The following is an 18,361-nucleotide window of genomic DNA, read 5'->3' as shown; positions in this document are numbered from 1 at the left end:
GATCTATTTACATAACAGGTGATAATCTATTTGACAGAATCTGAATCTGGAATCTGAATGGCAAAGAGAACATTCAGTTTAATTCACCTGAACTGAGTTTGATTGTATTGTCAAGCAGTGTTGGCTTTCCTTGCCAGTATCAAATGCCCAAGTACAGCCTGAATAATTGACTGTATTAGCAATTCGAATCAGGATTTCAATCAAGTTTGGAGATGTAATCAGTTGGCATTATTTTTATGAAGTGTTCTCCACAATTTCACCCCAAATAAGAAACCATGGAAGTAGTAAATAGGACATAAAGAACAGATCTTGATGGACCAGAATATTTCCGGTTCCGTATTCCTAACCCAGTTCATTACACTCTGAATGTGGTGGTGGCTATCAGCATATAATAGATGGATTGTCCTAATATGTTTAATTTTGGTTTCCACCGATACACTGAATGAAAAAACACGCACACATATATAGATTTACATGTGTTTTAAATTGGTATGTGTAAAAAATATCTTTTTTTTTTTAAAATGTCTGATATCCGGAATATAACTCAGACAAAGTCAAGAAACGTTAACCGCATAATAGTCTTCCCATTTGCATTGTGAAGAACTTTGGATATGGTTTTTATTTGATTGTTTGTTTTTGCCGATATTTGCTCAACAACAATTTCGTAGTTGCTTGAAATATACAAATTTGTCGTAGTGACGCAGGCAAACTTTGAAGATGTGTTTTCTTCGTGAATTTTTATTGTTGGTTCCTTTTTCATGAGTAATTGAACGCTTGTCTTCTTGATTTCTTTGGTCTTGAGATCCTATAAGTTAAATACATAAATGTGATATTTAGCATAAAATGACAAGTTCTAGCGCACAGTAAAAGTGTTTTATACCAATGTAATGATTTTCATTTTATTTATAAAGCTAACCCGAATTTGAAGTCTGTATGAGAACACCGACTTAAATGTAGTTGTTTTCCATTGAACTTCTAACGATGAAGTTGTGCAAGTGTAGCGAGACACTATGAAGGGAGCTATAAACGAATGTAAATATTTTTTTAAATTTTATATAATTCCCTCTTTAATTTGAACATTTCAGCAGTTATATCTTGTGGTGAATGTTAATTTCTATATTATATGCTAAAAAATCTGTAGGAAATGAGTTATTGTTAGCGCTGCGCATTGAACAAAATGCTTTTCGAAAACGAGAAAATAAATTTCAATCGTTAATTTTGTTGTGGTAGCCTGCAAAAAGCATCTCATCTTATAATCCACTGATTTTAACAAACAAAAAAATCGAATATCATTTTGGCTTATGATGTCGATATGTGTAACATTTAATTATTATAGTGACTTGGCTCAATATCAGATTCGGGCGCAAAGAATTTTTGAAAACGTAGTTCGAAATTATATGCTACTAATATATCGTGGCTGCCTCAATAAAAAATGACTATTAATATCAACATTACCTTGGATAACACATATACCTTGCTTTAAAATATCTACCGTAGTATTCAGCCTAGTAAAATTTGAAACTGTGATCACCCGTTCATTGTTATTGACCTGGCCATTTGCAATAATCTGTGAATAAAAGTTGATTTTTATATGTTTCGGTATAAACATCCGTTGTAGTCAAGCTATACGAAGTTAGGTCTTGTTCGTTACTAAAAAAATATTTTTGGTACCGTTTTATTTGTTATTTCCTACTCATATGATCCCAATTGAACTATGTCGTTAAAAATGAACACAATTATACCAGTGCAAGCTAAATTAAAAGGGATGCCGGAGTCTTATTACATGCCAACACATAGTGATATATCGCAATTATACAACAAACATTCTCCTCATACGTGACCTTCAAGTTATTCATTCTCATTTATAACAACATCTATAATTTGTTTATTCCGCGAATTGATTTGGAGTTATGGGGCATTGCTATCATAACCTCATACTGAACAGCAGAGAAGTTTGGCACGTCCCTTCCCTCGATCCTAGCGCTGTATATTCAAATATGTTCAAGCACAGGCAACACGTGATTGGTGGCAAAAGACGCGAAGCATAGCGTCACTAGTCAATATTCCTAAAGAAAAATTCATTGCAAACGAGAAAACACAGACAATCACTCATAAAGTACAGTGTGTTATGCTAGCACTCCCGCAATCGTTTGCAAAGAGCACAAAATGCTCTAATATCAAACGATTGAAAGTAAATGCACTTAAAATTGATGTTGCTGGATGTTGCTGTAGAAGAATATTTCGTAATTTAATTTCGATACTTTACAACTGGGGAAACCTCAGGAGTTTGGAATACAAGTAAATATGTTTTGACAATTAAACACAGAAAACCGCCAAAGCTGAGATGCTGAAGAGCCGCGCATCGTTCAAATGAACTGGCAGTTCCGCAGTACACTGTCGTTATAGATCTGTTATTTTGCATGTGTGGTAACGTTTTCCTGAACCTCCGGCCTCAAGTATCAGTGCAGATTCTGGGCGTTTACCGGCTTGTTTTATATGTAAATCGCGTGCATGTATTTATTGCATATGCATATTAGTTGAATTTATCGGTGAATCATGCAATGCTTATGATGACTATTCAATATTTTAAAATACTACTTAATAGAGTTCTAACTTATCTAATCACGGAATACAAATTAATGGCTAGAATTATAGACATTTTGTTAGAAAGAAATTATCATGCAAATATGGCTTATAGGTATTCTTGTTTTCATATATGTAAACAACATTTAAACAAGTACAGTAGCCTACATTGTTACTTATCAATCTCAGTCAAAAAGAGTTTTATCCTGATAACTAATTTAGTTATACTTTCTCAGTCTTGTTGATGAACAATCTTTAATACACAGAAATATAATGATTAGACAAAAGGTAGAAAAGCTATAATATATTGAAACATAAAATTTCTCTTATTTCAATTTGTTACAACTTTTCAGATTACCTGTAATTCCTCTATTACATAACCTCCAGCACCAACTGCAAATATAGTAATCCCATTTGACCGAGCATATTTTGCTGACAAAAGCAAATCATTTCTGTCGGTAGATCTTCAAAAGATTTAAAAAATTATCTACAATCATCTACAATCTACATACATATAATCTACATACCTTCAATAAATCGAGCAAAACAAAAACGGTTTTATACTACTTCTTAATTTTTGGATGTCTAAGATTAGAATAATTTGGTAAATATTGAAGTAGCAATTCTGAATAATAAGCTTTAAAATAACATTCATTTAGATTTTCAACAACTAATATCTTGATGGTATAAAAATAATATATATCGCGCACAAACCCAAGTTGAAAAACAAAGGGGCTAAATATACGGATATATCAAAAGAACTCTGCTAACTACCATTACATGAACCGTGAAAATTAACAATAATAACAAAAACATGAACAACAGTTAACGATACGATTTATAGGGGCATTTTGCATGTATTCAGACATTGTTCAGACAAGTTATTACCTTCCATCTGTAAATAAAATAATGATTTTCTTCACTGAAGCATCATAAAAACGATCAGATCTCATGAAATCTTCGTTTACTGTTTTGTTGATGGCATGTGCAGTGTAAGTTGTGAATCCATGAATTGATATTTCGTCAACAGCGGCCTAAGGAATACTCAGTTATTATTTTAAAGCTAATTGCATTTTGATATATTTAAATATCACAAATTTGTGAACAAATCTTTTTAATAAGATAAATCATACGACAAATTTTCCTTTAAATTCTATCCTGCATAGAACGTGACTCCACACTAGCTCAATAGCATTGTTGGGAAACTACATTTCGTGTACACACGAAGTCCGTCTAAATTTTGGTTTTTAGTAATTTTGATTTTACGAATGATATTGCTGTTTTCTCAAATTTTTTTTGACACCTATGTCGCCCAATAACTAACTCGAAATTTCACCATTGTATTTTATTTATAGAAGAATACTTTTTATTCTACCTGCTTGAGACATTATCAGCAAACACTCTGAAACACAAACTCGTCTGATCGTACCGTGACGCTACCCCCCTCAGCGGTATTCAACGCTCGATGAATATTTTACCTTAAATTGGGCTTCAGTCTTCAGTTTTCCGAGCTGTATTTCAGTTTTTAAATATGGCTGTGCGCTGTTAAAAAAAATGAAAATCATTTTATCATATTTTGTGGTTGAATGACAATGGATTCGAAAACCCAAAGAAAAGCCGAAAATGATTTTGGAAGAATGTATGCTGACTGTACTCAAATAAAAGCAGTGAAAACACGAAGCGAAGTGGAACAACAAAGTGGCAAAGTTTGAAATTGACTCTTTTTGGGTAATTGAAACTAGAGAGATATGTTCAATATATGAAAACGTAGCGCCAAATGGTGGCAAACTTTAATGACGTCATAGCACACAAAATAACGAATTTCATACAGCTCGATTGAATATTTAAAATAAATCAAAGTTATAGCATTTTAGCAAAAAATTCGATCCTCAATAAACACTGAAATTTTAAAGCGATTGGTCCAGTGATCAAAGAGAAAAACGATTTTTTTTTCTCTGTAACAAAGAACAACAAGAACAATAACAACATAATAACAAAACGATCGTTATGTCCACTAACGTGTCCAAAAATATTACAATATATAACACAGCTCAGTACATCAGTCAGAAAATTTTCGAAACTACATTCATGGTCTGACGCTTGAAAAAAAATCATTCATGGCATGGCAGTTGTTTATAGGTAAATTAATTTTAATTGATTGAGCAGTTGCTTTGAATAATTTAAAGAAAAATTATAAATTCGGCTTACAAAATGAATAAAAGGAAAATCTTACTTTATTGACGTGGATTTGTTGAATGATTATATCTTTCTAAGCTTACCTTTCATTTGGAAACCAGTGTGAGAACTGAACGACGCCAATCTGTGTTAATCCGCCTAAGTCATAATTTTCTGCTACCAACTTGACCCATGATTTCATAAGCTCCCAATTCACATTTGTGATTGAACCCGATCCATCCAGCATAAATACAAGATCCATGGGCGTTTCACGACATTCTGGCAAAATAAATTAATATTTGAGACATAACGTAATGTTTTCCTATATTATCTAAACAAATTTTACCATTTCATATTGTCAGGCAACCGTTGCTACCGATTACCAAATGTTGAAAAATGGGAATATTGTCCCCCTAAAATGTTTTCAGTCGTTAAATACGATTGACTGTGAGCTCTCATCGGTTCACTGTTAGTGTACCTATAATTCCTAAGTTCATTCCAAAAACTCCATGTATATGGAATTCAATACCTCACACATCTTTTACTGATTGTATTGATATGAACTGCTTTTAAGTTTAGTGCCGATCGGTATTTACCAACACTCAATTCTATCCTTTAAGCTCTTATAGTCTCAAAATCTTTGATCAGATCAATCTCCCTTATACCTGTATGAGTAACCTTGTTTTCAGTGAATTTTCTAAAAAAAAGTCATAACAATGAAATAATACCTGCTGCGTTCAGATGCCTCGGATATTGAAGAAGAACCAACAAAAATATTAATTCGCTTCTCATTCTTCTGAATCATATAAGCTGACAAAATTCAAATATAGATTGTAATGCTTTGCGGATGTAACTAGCAGTAAAAATGATTAGCTCTGAAAAACGTTAAACGCTCTGTTAAACAAAAAGAATAATAAAAATACCAAAACATTTTGAAGAAATTTCTTCCACAAAGAATTGATAAATCCTTGGCATTTAGTTACTTCTGCCACTAGTATATTATTCATTCATATTTTATTGAAATTGAAAATATGTATAATAAGTCAAATACGTGCGCTTGATACATGCGCCAATGCCCCATTTACATATCACTGCTTGTTATCGCCATTCTAATTTCGGTTCGAGATATTCAGTCGCAGTGCAAAATTCCCATATTTTCCAAATATACAGCACAGGTGGCTAAGATGCAATGATAAACGAACAAATGCAAATTGAATACAGATTTAACTATACTATGATCAATTAAATGCGAGGGGATCACCAAGGTTCGTTTTTTATGACTAATTATTCCAGTGAATCATTTTTGCAAATGCCAGAACGTTAACAGTTATTTTAGTGTATCTCTAAAATACAGTTTACAATATATAATCTTGAATTTTGAATCAAATTTCGTTAAACTTTCCCCGAAACTTGGTCAAATTCTAAAAAATTGGACGAGTCACATACACATACCAAATAAACACAAGTCGTCACTAAATATGTAGCTCACACATCTACTCTCAGAGAATAGTGTTTGTTGCACAAGTCATCATCGTAATGTTACACTCATTTCTGCAATGGAAAATAAAAGTGTCTAATTACACCTCTTAAGAGAAAGAATGATATTCGATAAATCATGTTGTTACATATAATTTAAATTTTTTCTTGTCTAACTCAAAACCTGAATTCATCTCATTTACCAACAATCGTTCATTTATTTCAACACATATTTTTGAATTTTATGTTTGTATTTTTTTTGTTCCATAAGACGCGATAGATCTAATCTGATGGATTTATTATTTCATAAATGAATAGTTTTTCTACAAATATCAAATAGTGTATTTTTAATAATGGTTCAATAATCCTTCTGCCATTTACGATAGCACAGCAGTCAGTCACAAGAGATTACTAAACTTTTATTAGGTTAAAACTCTAGTATAGCCCACAATATTCATCGCTTTACCAGACTTTGCTTATAAAGTTGTCATGATATTCATGTATGACTTTAATAGTTGTTGTTTATGTAATTTTCATCTTCTTTCTGCTTAGATTAGTCATATTCTCCGTTGTTGTTTTCTCGACATGCATTTTCTTAGTAAGAAGGCCATAGTAATGGTTATCGTATGGCTTCTGCAGTAGAAGCCAAAACGGAAAACGCAACCAATGAGCCAATCAATGTAGCAAACAATACAATTCATTCATTTTTTCCGCCTGTTATTCATGTATCAATAGTGAAATAAATATTATTTACTTTATTAGTTATTGTTTATTATACTACAAAAACAAACAGAATATGATCGAAATATCATGTTCAACATTAGCGAATAATTTGAGTTGATTGGTGAGACCAGAATCAAAGATTTCATATTAAAAAACTCGTCCAATATTAGAAACAATTCATATATTAAAATATGATACAGATATTTATTTTTAGGAAAGAAACAATTGTTGCTTTCAAATCTCAACTAAATAAGCCAATCCTCTTCCGTTCTAATTATTGAATTTTGATATCTGAGTGCTTCATTTTTTAAAATGCCGCTATGTTTCTGTATGAATAAGGTTTGCTTGATCCATGACATAAACATAAGTGACTAGATAATACCGCATAACAAGGCTAATCAGTCTTGTAATAGGTATTTTCTTCTGAAGCATATTCGTCATTAATCATCTCTTTGCTGTAATTTCGAAAATGTTGTGACTAAAAGGTTATTGAAACAGCCCACTCGTGATATGAAGTTTCATTCTGTCCCCCACAAAAACTTTATTTATTTTTACATTTATAAATATTATCTTTATTAACTTTATTACTCATATTAGGCTTAGTTATTGTAAGGTAAGAACTGTCAGATCATACTGCTTATTATTTCATCCCGGCAAGTCGAATTAGGGTCTTATCTGCATTACTCTTCTGATAATTAAAGTAATGCGGCTTGAAATATGATTCTTAGTTGCAGTGTACTAAAAATAATATCGAAGGTTTTCGAATAATTATACTTAATGCTATTGTGGGCAATCAAATCATTCATTTCTAAGTATTGCATAAAGTATTATGCATTGTATTATTTGCTTTGAAGATTATAGTACTTAGTGTTATCTAATCGATTCATAGCTTTTGATGTTTTAGTATTGTCATGGAAAGTTTATGTCGATACTCGTTAGTTTTCCCTATCTGGTATATATCAACCTTGTTTTATTTCAATTTTTGGATTCAAATTAGAATGTTATGGGGTAAGAAAGTTAGATAATTAGCGCGGAAATGAAGGAGAATCTTTCGATATTCGTTGGAATATTTGCTTGGATGGTTGCCGTCGTTAGCGCAGGTTGGCATATACTATATATCCTCACGTCTTTCAAATTATGTGCTTATTCCTGAACCCTTAATTTTTGCGACCAGATAGAGGTGAGTGGAATGGATTTGGAAGTTACCAATACTACGTATCTGGAAAAGATGATAAAAAACGTTATGCTGATGCTGAAACATTCTGTAAAAACAATGATGGTGAGATGGCAATGATAAAAACTAGTGAGATTCAAACGTTTATTCAGACTCAAGTCTCAAATACCTCAGGTATATAGGACGTTTTACGTTTTCCCCCGAATTTTTGTTTTTATTCTTAAATCGTCAGTGTTCATATATTTGTACACGTTCACAATAATGTCCAACAGTCCCAACCAATCATGTTTACATACAATAGATATTACACGCGACAAAACTTTTTATTACTCTAAGGCATTTTATTGTCTACAGGAGAACCCTATGGATTTTATATTGGATTAAAGGAATTTGTCACAAAAAATACCTTCATATGGAAAGACAATTCAGAACTAAACTACACTAACTGGTACTTAGGAGAACCTTCTGATCATCTACTTGAACATTGTGTTGCTATGGGATGGTGGTACACGTATGATGCAAATCTACCGTGGTATGACGTCGAATGCGCTGCGAACGCCCTAACAGGATTTGTCTGCCAACGATTGATCGGTAACAAGCATTATTTGTAATAAATTTATATATACTCAATTTGTAAATTATGTCTCTTTTTTTTATATGAAAATAACTCTATTCATATATAATATTGCCATCGACTTAAGTTTAGTTCATGTTACTCATGCCAATGTTTACTGTTCCATAGTTTATAGCATTGATTTGAAGTGTTTCAAGAATCGCATCAATAGTTATTCGCTGTTGCCTATTGCACCAACAAAATACTGTATGATTTCAGTAGCACTTGGCATTTCAGCGACCGGCCGTATTTTGATCAAGAGACGATTGTTTTTTTTTTTCCGAGTGAGTGCGACTAACTTTGCTCTGAGCAAATTCTCTTAAAGAAAATTGAGAATTGGGTTATCTTGGTCCAATGTTCAATTAGATAAATTATGCTTATTAAAAAAAGCAGTTGCACAATATTAATAATTTACTGTCAGCAAAACTTTCAGTTTTTGATAAAATAAAACTGTGAAAAACCTGTCTCTTTTTTCCGTACAAAGTTAACTACATTTGATTAGCTTTTATTTCAGAAAAGATCCTGTTAATGTTTTTAGTAATGTCATCTTATCACTGTTTATACCTTACATAGCTATGCTATCGTTTCTATCGTTTATACTGTATTAACAGTTCATCTTGATATAAATTTACTGATATAAAATTGCTTCAGAATACTTACTTATGAAGAATACAACTCTTATTTTAATCAATATGTTTCTGCAGGCTGGAATTGGGGATCATGGGAGTCTCGGGGAAGTTGTGAATGCCCGGGAATAAAGCTGCGTGACAGAATTTGTGTTGACAGCGGTAGAATTGGTCCATACTCATGCAATGATACGTCAACACAATCGGAAGTAAACTTGTTTTCCATTTGTAACTCATTATGATTGTGTTTCTGTTCAAACTGCTAGCTCATTACCTAGCTGTATTGCTAAGTATTACATGAGCCTAGGATTTTATTTACTTGTAGCATGTTTATTGCTGTGTCGTAGCAAAACTAAAAATTACAAATGGAAATAAAACATTTTTCTCGTACACACTGTTGAGACACACTTACATTATATAGCTATCGTTTGATAGATTTTTGAGCGCTCCCGAAGTATGTGAACGAGATGGCGGACACCCGAACGTAGTGTGTGTACCAGGTTAGGGTTAGGCCATAATTATATTTCAATTTTTGCTTATTTTAGATTTATTACGAGTTCGAGGATTAGCCAAGTGACTCGCGTCTTATTTGTACTTAAAATTATGGCCCTATCCTAATCTAGTACACATACTACGTTCCGGTATCCGCCATCTGTGAGTTAATTGAGTACCAATTTTTTTACTCAACTTCATCAACGACAATATTTATTTACATCTAGCATTGCCACTCAGGTAAATTTATTTAAGTCAGTTTAGTCGTAATTAGTTATTAATCGAAACAGATTGACTAACGTATTAAAATGATTTCATCACCTCATTCTTATTTTAAATGTGACTTGCAACTTCCTCAGTCTGGACCCCATTAATTTGAATTTCATACGCTCCATACGCCATACGCTTCCTGCAAGCCATGCGCTTCCAATAAAAGCAATTATGCTTTTATTGACCATGCCTTCGTTAATGCTCTGCGGGTATGTTAAAGAAACTTTTGCCATTTAAAAGCCATGTTTGGAAATTGTAATAATACTGATCAATTTCAATTTTCTTTTAGTTTGATTGAATATTTTTAACAGACTGCAAATTGTACAAAAGACCCAACTTGTTATACGACTACTGTTGCGGAAACAACATCTCCATTAACCACAACTGCTGGTGAGTTAACCACCTCGTCCACAAACGAAGAACCCACCGACGTAATGACTACCATGACTACCGGTGTACCGGTGCACGGCTACAATGAAACAAAAATTACGAATACTACATTAATATCTTTCTTTTAACTCAAGTGACTTGCTGACGATGAAAATCGCACAAAAAACAGAAATTTATAATTTTACGGGTTCGATCCTAAACTAGTAGCTGCAAATAAGAAACAATTTATACTTGATCAGAGTTAATCATGGCAAAGTCTGCAATGAAAGCAAACTCAAATACAAACGAAACGTGGGATAATTATAATAGTATTAGCAATAGTTTACCATAACAAATCATAAGTTTATACAATCAGTTTCACCTTTTCTACAATTGAGTCATTTATTAAAATGCACGTGAGAACGTGGCCAACATTTGTTCATCGATCAAAAGACCAATTAGAATGTTCAAATGTATAACATCAGGATGAAGCAGTCAAATACCTTTCGTACGATTAATTTTCAAATGTGAGCGTTGCAAAATATTTTAAATTTAATTTCAGCTCGCGAAAATGTGTCAGCTTGTTTAAATGAACATAATGTATTAAATCAAATTTCTGATCATTTATATTGTACTGATATTAATTCCTATATTATCTCACACAGAAATTCCTGAAATTTCGACGATTGGAATTCTTCGTCCATCTACACCCGCTGCACAAACATCAATCATTGAACCAGTCGTGGGAACTATCGGAGGGTTTCTTCTTTTAGCACTTATCATTGTTTTTATACTTTCAAAGCAACTCAAAAAAAGGTAATATATCCAACATTATGACATTACATCTTTTATAAATAGTGAACGGATACCAAATATCTTTTTAATAAGGGTTTACTCATTTCACCGAGAATGCATAAAATCTAAAGTTTTGCTTTCAGAAGAGGCCGCGGAATCATAAACACAGGAGATCGTTGCAATTACAATAAAGGGTTAGAAATGGAAAATCAACTTAATCCGAGGGATATAATGTCAGATCGTAAGTTAATGTAACTTCATTTAAAGTATTACGTCAACGTATTCTATCTGGGTTGATGAATTCTTGTACTTTACTGTCTACCACATGCTAGTAAATGTATGACAAACAAAAAGGAATACTCATTTCTATGTGCACCATATGATTATCTTATTTGAACTATATGCCTAATGAGAAAAAAGTGATTTTGCGGGAAATATATTGAGAATATATAGCATATAGGAATACTACACAGAGAAGCGTAAAACAAGATAAGATGTTACATTTAAATCACAACCTGTTGCAACGATACCAACCGATACTAAATAGAATCTTTCCACGTAAAAATTCAGAATTGTTGTTTCTAATGAACTTCATCATGCATTCAGTTATGGTGATTATATTAATATAGGTAACTCGAGTAGGTAATAGCGTGTATGAGTCCGTATTCAAATCTGTAGTCAGTTAATCTGAATGGCTCCGACCTATTTTCCAACTCCTCCAAACGAAAATGCTTCAAGTGTGTCAAAACAGCTGCTTCATATTAATATTTATCACTAACATGTTTTACTGCTACAGATCCCGGAGATGTGGAATCAGGTCGAGACAATTCTCAAAATACGGAAACTCTTCGTTATCAGACGTTTGCAAACCTTGATGGACAGGCAGACAATAATTCTCACTTACCCGAAGATCAAGTTGACTCATCAAACGGGCAAGATTCCCTCTACGCCATTGCCGATAACCATCAGAATCAGATAAACGATGTGACCCCAGAAGGCAACGACAATGCTATATATACTGCTGTTAACAAGACAAAATCGAAAAAGTTATACAAATCCTCAAAAGATTTGGATGCGGCAGATGTATCAGAAATTCAATACGCTGTCGTTGATAAGCAAAAAAAGAGTGAAAAAATTAATGTTTCTGGTTATCTTGACGGGAACTCCCCTGTGGTTTACGCAACGGTTCAAAAACACAATGTTGAGGATTCTAAAAAAAATTCGCAACCAGAAAATTCCTTTGATGAAAAGCTAGTGCCTGGTCCGACTTACGCTACCGTGCAGAAGACTAAAACGAAAGGCCCCGTGAAACAGGAAACATTTTCAGATGGAGACGACAATAAAGTGACCCTTGCTGTTGTACAGAAACCCAAGAAAGATGATTCTTCGAACTTCAATGAAGTAACTTATGCAACGGTCAATAAACTTGAAACAGATCAGAATTCCGATGTCACAGGAGATGCTGAATGGTCTGACATTGAAGTAAACGATGACCCCTATGCAAATATTGACAATATTAAATAAGGATGGGAAAGTTAAATTAAACTATAATCAATATCACATATTTATTGGATTAGTAGCAGAAAAACAGGTTCAGACTGATAAATAAATCTACTAATGCTTACCTAACTTCGAGCCATGTTGCCTCTGGAAGTAACTGTTGATTATCTAATATGTCATACATCTGGTTGGCTACTCCCGTAGTGTGCGTACCAGGTTAGGGTTAGGCCATAATTTTCTTCCGATTTCCCCCTATTTTAGTTCTATTACAAGATTGGGACTGTCTGTGTTAGCCAAGTGAACATGCCCTCTGCCCACAGGTTTCAGTACCTTCACACAACTTGATGTAAAGTAGGCGAACAAAATTAGCTACTTCCATATTGGTACACACACCTCCGGAGCGCCCCGGGTTGATTATAAACTGCTCCTGCTTTGTTTTTTTAAAAGGTATTTTCTGATCCCAATGAACTTTACGATAGTAATTTTGGAGCTCTTTTATAAATTGATTGAATGATGAAGATTCAACAACTTCGCCCCATCGTCGAAAATTTATAAAAGAAAACTGACAAACAAATCAGCATAGTACCAATATATAAGTTAAATTCACAATGAATTTACTTCAATTAATTTTGTAAAATAATTATGAATTTGAACAATCCAATTCAAACTGCTTTACCAAAGCGTTATTTTCATTGAAGGTGTGAACGAAACTTGGAAAATTGTCACGATATTCTTCTTCAATGAAACAAACAAGCAGTAAAGCAGAATTTCGTTGATCCAAATCCAATGGAAAGTATCGTGTTGCTTTCACGTTGTGCATTTGGAACGATTACTTGGTTAACTATTTACAGATCGGACCCGGATCGGTTATTAGACAAAACGCCGTCGTTGTTCAAATCTTATAAATTATATCTACTTTGATACCATGATATAAACATGTATTGGGAGCAATATTAATTTGTCCGGTTACCTGGAAGGGTTTTTCAAGTTATTTTTACCGTAAATTTTGTCTATTTTTTAGTTTTCGAATATGTTACGCTGTTCTGCCTCATACCGCTTTATATAATATATACACTGATAAAACAGAAAAAAAAATGATTCATAAGATTCCATAAATAAAGCTGAATCCATACTTTTCAATCATTCATAACATTGCCTTTTTCGACTTGGTAACAATGTTTCATTCCAAGATATAAAAATTTACACTACCAATTTTATTTAATCGATGGGTGTTTTTATCAAATCTAATTTTTCCGTTTTATCTATTAAATCTCGCAATAAAGGTATGAAATATACAAAACTCAATTTCATCTGATTCTAGTGGTAGAGCTGACAATCGTGTTAAAATTTGACATTTATTCAAATATACATATGCGATAAAGTTGGTCGGAGAATTGTTTACTAATTTGAATTTATTTTATTCCAACATTGAATTTAAAACGCATTTCGCAAATATATATTACTAGTTTACCTTCACATATATAGCTTTCGTTGTAAATTCATATAAATTTTAATCAAACTTCCTGACTTGGAGGTCACAGCCAATATTTGTCCAAAATTTTGTTACCTAATCAGGGCCATGTTACAAGATTTGTTGAATGAAGCTACAAAGTAACTGAGTTTAATTTTATATAGTTGTATTCAACCAAAAGTCACATATGTGAAAAAACATACAATAAATTTAGGAGAGGGCTCTTGTCCACTAATACAATTGATTACTTTGGTGTTACATATGCCAGAACAAGTGTGAACAATAAGAAACTTACTGTAAGATCTCTAAAATTTCACCATCTCTTTTTCATGTAATTCACTTTGTGTAAATGTCTTGTTATAAATTTATCGACTCAAAAAAACATTACGTATAGCTGCATGCATGTAGGTATATTAGCAAGAATAGGAAAGCGTGGTGATGTAGAAACTACGTATAGAAAATACGTTAATACAAATAATGTAAACGATTGGGATGTGTAAACTTCATGAAACAGAAAAAATATATCCATTTTGCATACATAAAATCTGTTCATTAATCGCTGAGAAGGATTAAAGTTATATCTTTAAAATAGGGCAATACAGGGAAGTAACAGGACATGCAATATTTTGTAGGTCTGTGAAATATATAAGACGATTGGATAGGGTTTGTAGGAGGCAGGATAAAACGATTTGAGCTGGATACACGTGCGCAAATTTTTTGATTGGTAGTTCAAGATAAAAAGGGATTTCAAGTTATTATTGAGATTTTATTATATATGTTGACGTAAACGTAGAAATTCTTCTTCTGCTACTGGATCTTCTGTGTCATGAAATTTACAAGTAAGAGTTTTGCAATACTGTGAATATAAATCAAAAAATTTGCAGAATATAGATTTAGATAGCACCAAATATTTACTTTCTAGAATCGAAGATGTGAAATAAATAATAAATAAGGGAAAGGGTTTTCGTGTTTTTATGAAAAATTACTCTGAATGAATCAAGTATCAAAAAGGTTGAAGCTTAGTTGTTGTGATTTTTTAAATAGCTGTTCTGGGCTCATCTGGTTTTGGGTGGGACGAATCGACAACAGCCAACGCTGACAACATCGCCCCAACAGTTTATGATAAGGAGACTGTTTTTGCTTTGCACTTCCGTCAACCAATCAGTCCAGCAGACAACTCTAGAGGCAATATGGACATCGGATAAAACCAGTTCCCAAACTATATGGTAGACAAAATCTTTTCAACGGCATCGACATACATTATATCAACCCGATCAACAAAAACAACTCAAAGCACGAACCTTTATGAATTTACTTCTGTCCAAGGTACGTGATATATGTAAGTCGATTCTCTTCAAAACATGTATTCTGCACTCGAGAAATTGTTCCAATTTGACACTCAATATAACAACGATGATGGAAATAATTACAATGTTAAAATTAAACGTTATTCAAAAATTAAAAAAAATACATCTCCAAATATGTTTTATTTTTCAAAGGTATTTGAAAGAGTTTACGAAATTATTAAACAGTAGCCAGAGAAAATGATTTTTCAAAAATATTAATCTCAAATTTTCGAAAACCAAAAGACGATTGAGTTTTTTTTTATATAAATTTTAATGTACACAACCAGTGTACCAAAGTTTTTCTCTAAATAGATCGTCGTGGGAGTTGGCAGAGACTATAAAAATATCGAATATTATGTATCTAAAGCTGATGACATATGGAGTTTCGACAAAAGTATAAACTTTTGTATACAACAGGGTGGGATGCTCTTGGTAAAACAAGCGAAACGCTAAATTTCATCTCTAGTCTTGTGATCCCGGACTCAGGCATGATTATATTGTATAGCAGCAGTTTCCAACCTATGACCTGTGGTTTACAAAGGCTACAGAGCAGTTGGAGGGGGCCACCATGCTAGACTCAACTCTGATTTTACTTTTTACGTTACATGGAAATTTCAAGTTTTTCCTAATTTCATTGACCGTTAAAGGTATTTCACAAGGTATTTTCACTTTGTTGAGTTTGAATTGTTTGAACATGATGGGATTTGGAATTTACCAATCAAAATAACAATACAAAATACTACTGGATTGATAAACAGGGGGCCATGAGGGCCAAACGCCTCTGGTAGGGGGCCACGAGCGATAATAGTTTGGTTACCAATGTTGTATAGGCTATGACATTGAGCGAATACTCCTTTCTTGGTGTTTTTCGTGTAGTCGTCATTCAGTATTGAAAAAGCGTAGTATTAAGTTTGACATCAAATTTCTGAAAATATGACAAAAGCTTTTTTATATAGCTGATAAAAATTTGTTTCATTTTGAAGTTTCTGAATTATTGGTTATTATTTTAGGTTGTACTAACTTTAACAAGCAAAACTGTGTCTACGACTTGGTGTATTTATTTTATTTGTTAAAAATATACTTACCTTACCTAAAAATGTGAAACGTTTATTCTTATTTAACCAATTTTCCGTAAAAATCAACGAAGTCTTAACGACAAAGATTTATTGTAGCCCATAATAATCGACAAAATGTTAACAACAAAAATTTATTGCACAAGTAAGCCATATGGCTTTTTTATTGGATTACAAAGAGTGAGAAATAACATCTTTGCGTGGATTGATGGCGAGGCTAAATCTTATGAAACATGGTTTACTGGAGAACCCAATAATAATGGCAGAAATGAAAACTGTGTCAATATAGGTTGTAATGCCGCCTGAAGTTATCCCAACAAAACAAAATTCAATGAGAAGAAAGACCAAGAATAGTAGCAAAATCAAAATATTGTAGCACATTACTTTGCCGACCTCACTCAAAGCCACGGACATAAAAATCAAAAATGATATTATGCCTTATGTTGCAATTGAATACGAGCAAAAAATCTACAGAGACCGAAGAACCCCGGAGAACTAAAGAAAGTCTCAACAATGATTCAAATAGGAATAATTCAGTCATACAGAATATGATTTTACCTGCAATACCAATATCAATAGACGATAGAAATTCTCCTGTGGAAAGTCGAAACTAAATTTTCGCTGAAATACAAAGGGAATCAACAATCAAAGTAGTCTCGACCGCACTCCGTCCATCTCTAGCTGAAGAAGGGAGTCTTGAAATAAGGTTGCAACACCGGTCAATCCAAGTTTTAAATCATGTAAACAGGATGTATACGAGGAAATTGATAAGACCACGGCAGTCAGAAGGCAGAATAGAATACAAAGGACAGTTATTGGTCCTAATGGTGATGAATATGTCATTGTGACAAAAGAAGTCTAATTGATCGCTATGCTCAAGTAACATTATCGCCTGACGGGCCGTTTGTTGTTGGCACTCAGATGATGACAGCAAGGTGTCTAATCTTGAAATCTGAAGTAACAATCGAAAATAGTTATTTGAATGCAATAGAGTCCCGTGCAAATTGTGAACACGAAATGGACATATAAATCGTTTTTCTAAAATTACTGTTGTTGTCGAAGTTGTAGGGATGAACCTATATGCTATTTTGTCGTAATTGAACTCCAACTAATCGGTTCCTGATTCCCATTACCTAAAGATTGCAAAACCGCAAGAATGCCATTGCTTATATATATTATGTCTTTCACATTATCCTAAATCCTGTAGAACCCGCTATCTCACCTCAAATTTAACGGTTTTATTATAATTCATAAAAAGACATTTTTATGAAATATAGGAACAAACTTATCCTTATTTATTACATTACCGCATAAAGATATCTCTGAGCCAATGATCACTATAACACTTGTATATACTTGCATTTAGGAGTTTTGCAATTTTATTTTCACAACTCACTATTTATTTATGAAAACCAAAAGTGTGTGAATGGCACTAAGCTATATCATTTTTAATTCACATTAAAATATAATACATATATTTATTTTTAGAAAAGAAACTAATTGTTGATCGCATTTGACGCTTAAAAAGGAATTATTCTTCGCCACAAAATTAAGCCCCATAAATGTCATGGCAGCTGTTTCTAGACAATTTGATCTCGACAAATTGAGCAGTTGCTTTGAATAATTTAAATGAATAATTTCTAAATTTGGCTTAAAATTAATTAAATTTGATTAA

At 32.9% G+C, this 18,361-nt stretch overlaps 3 protein-coding genes across 3 annotated transcripts; 1 reads left to right on the top strand and 2 right to left on the bottom strand.

Annotated features, from left to right (window-relative positions):
• Positions 1-22: 22 nt before the first annotated feature.
• LOC144422854 (uncharacterized) lies at positions 23-3,360 on the bottom strand. Its single transcript, XM_078112742.1, has 5 exons — positions 3,329-3,360; positions 2,942-3,047; positions 1,456-1,567; positions 917-1,020; positions 23-805 (listed from the first exon to the last, which is right to left on the bottom strand). The coding sequence occupies exons 1-5, from the start codon at positions 3,358-3,360 to the stop codon at positions 545-547; spliced, it is 615 nt and encodes a 204-aa protein (XP_077968868.1). The 3' UTR covers positions 23-544.
• Positions 3,361-3,462: 102 nt separating this feature from the next.
• Positions 3,463-5,027, bottom strand: LOC144422770 (matrilin-1-like). Its single transcript, XM_078112565.1, has 3 exons — positions 4,863-5,027; positions 4,062-4,125; positions 3,463-3,617 (listed from the first exon to the last, which is right to left on the bottom strand). Exons 1-3 carry the CDS (start codon positions 5,018-5,020, stop codon positions 3,468-3,470), a joined length of 372 nt encoding a protein of 123 aa, XP_077968691.1. The 5' UTR covers positions 5,021-5,027; the 3' UTR covers positions 3,463-3,467.
• Positions 5,028-7,952: 2,925 nt separating this feature from the next.
• Positions 7,953-14,090, top strand: LOC144422922 (uncharacterized). The gene is made up of 8 exons (XM_078112935.1): positions 7,953-8,057; positions 8,132-8,305; positions 8,486-8,722; positions 9,449-9,579; positions 10,444-10,522; positions 11,167-11,317; positions 11,440-11,537; positions 12,093-14,090. Exons 1-8 carry the CDS (start codon positions 7,994-7,996, stop codon positions 12,818-12,820), a joined length of 1,662 nt encoding a protein of 553 aa, XP_077969061.1. The 5' UTR covers positions 7,953-7,993; the 3' UTR covers positions 12,821-14,090.
• Positions 14,091-18,361: the final 4,271 nt, after the last annotated feature.

The sequence above is a fragment of the Styela clava genome, chromosome 5 (genome assembly GCF_964204865.1).
Source record: "Styela clava chromosome 5, kaStyClav1.hap1.2, whole genome shotgun sequence".
Lineage (NCBI taxonomy): Eukaryota > Metazoa > Chordata > Ascidiacea > Stolidobranchia > Styelidae > Styela > Styela clava.
This window is presented reverse-complemented; position numbering and strand designations above follow the sequence as displayed.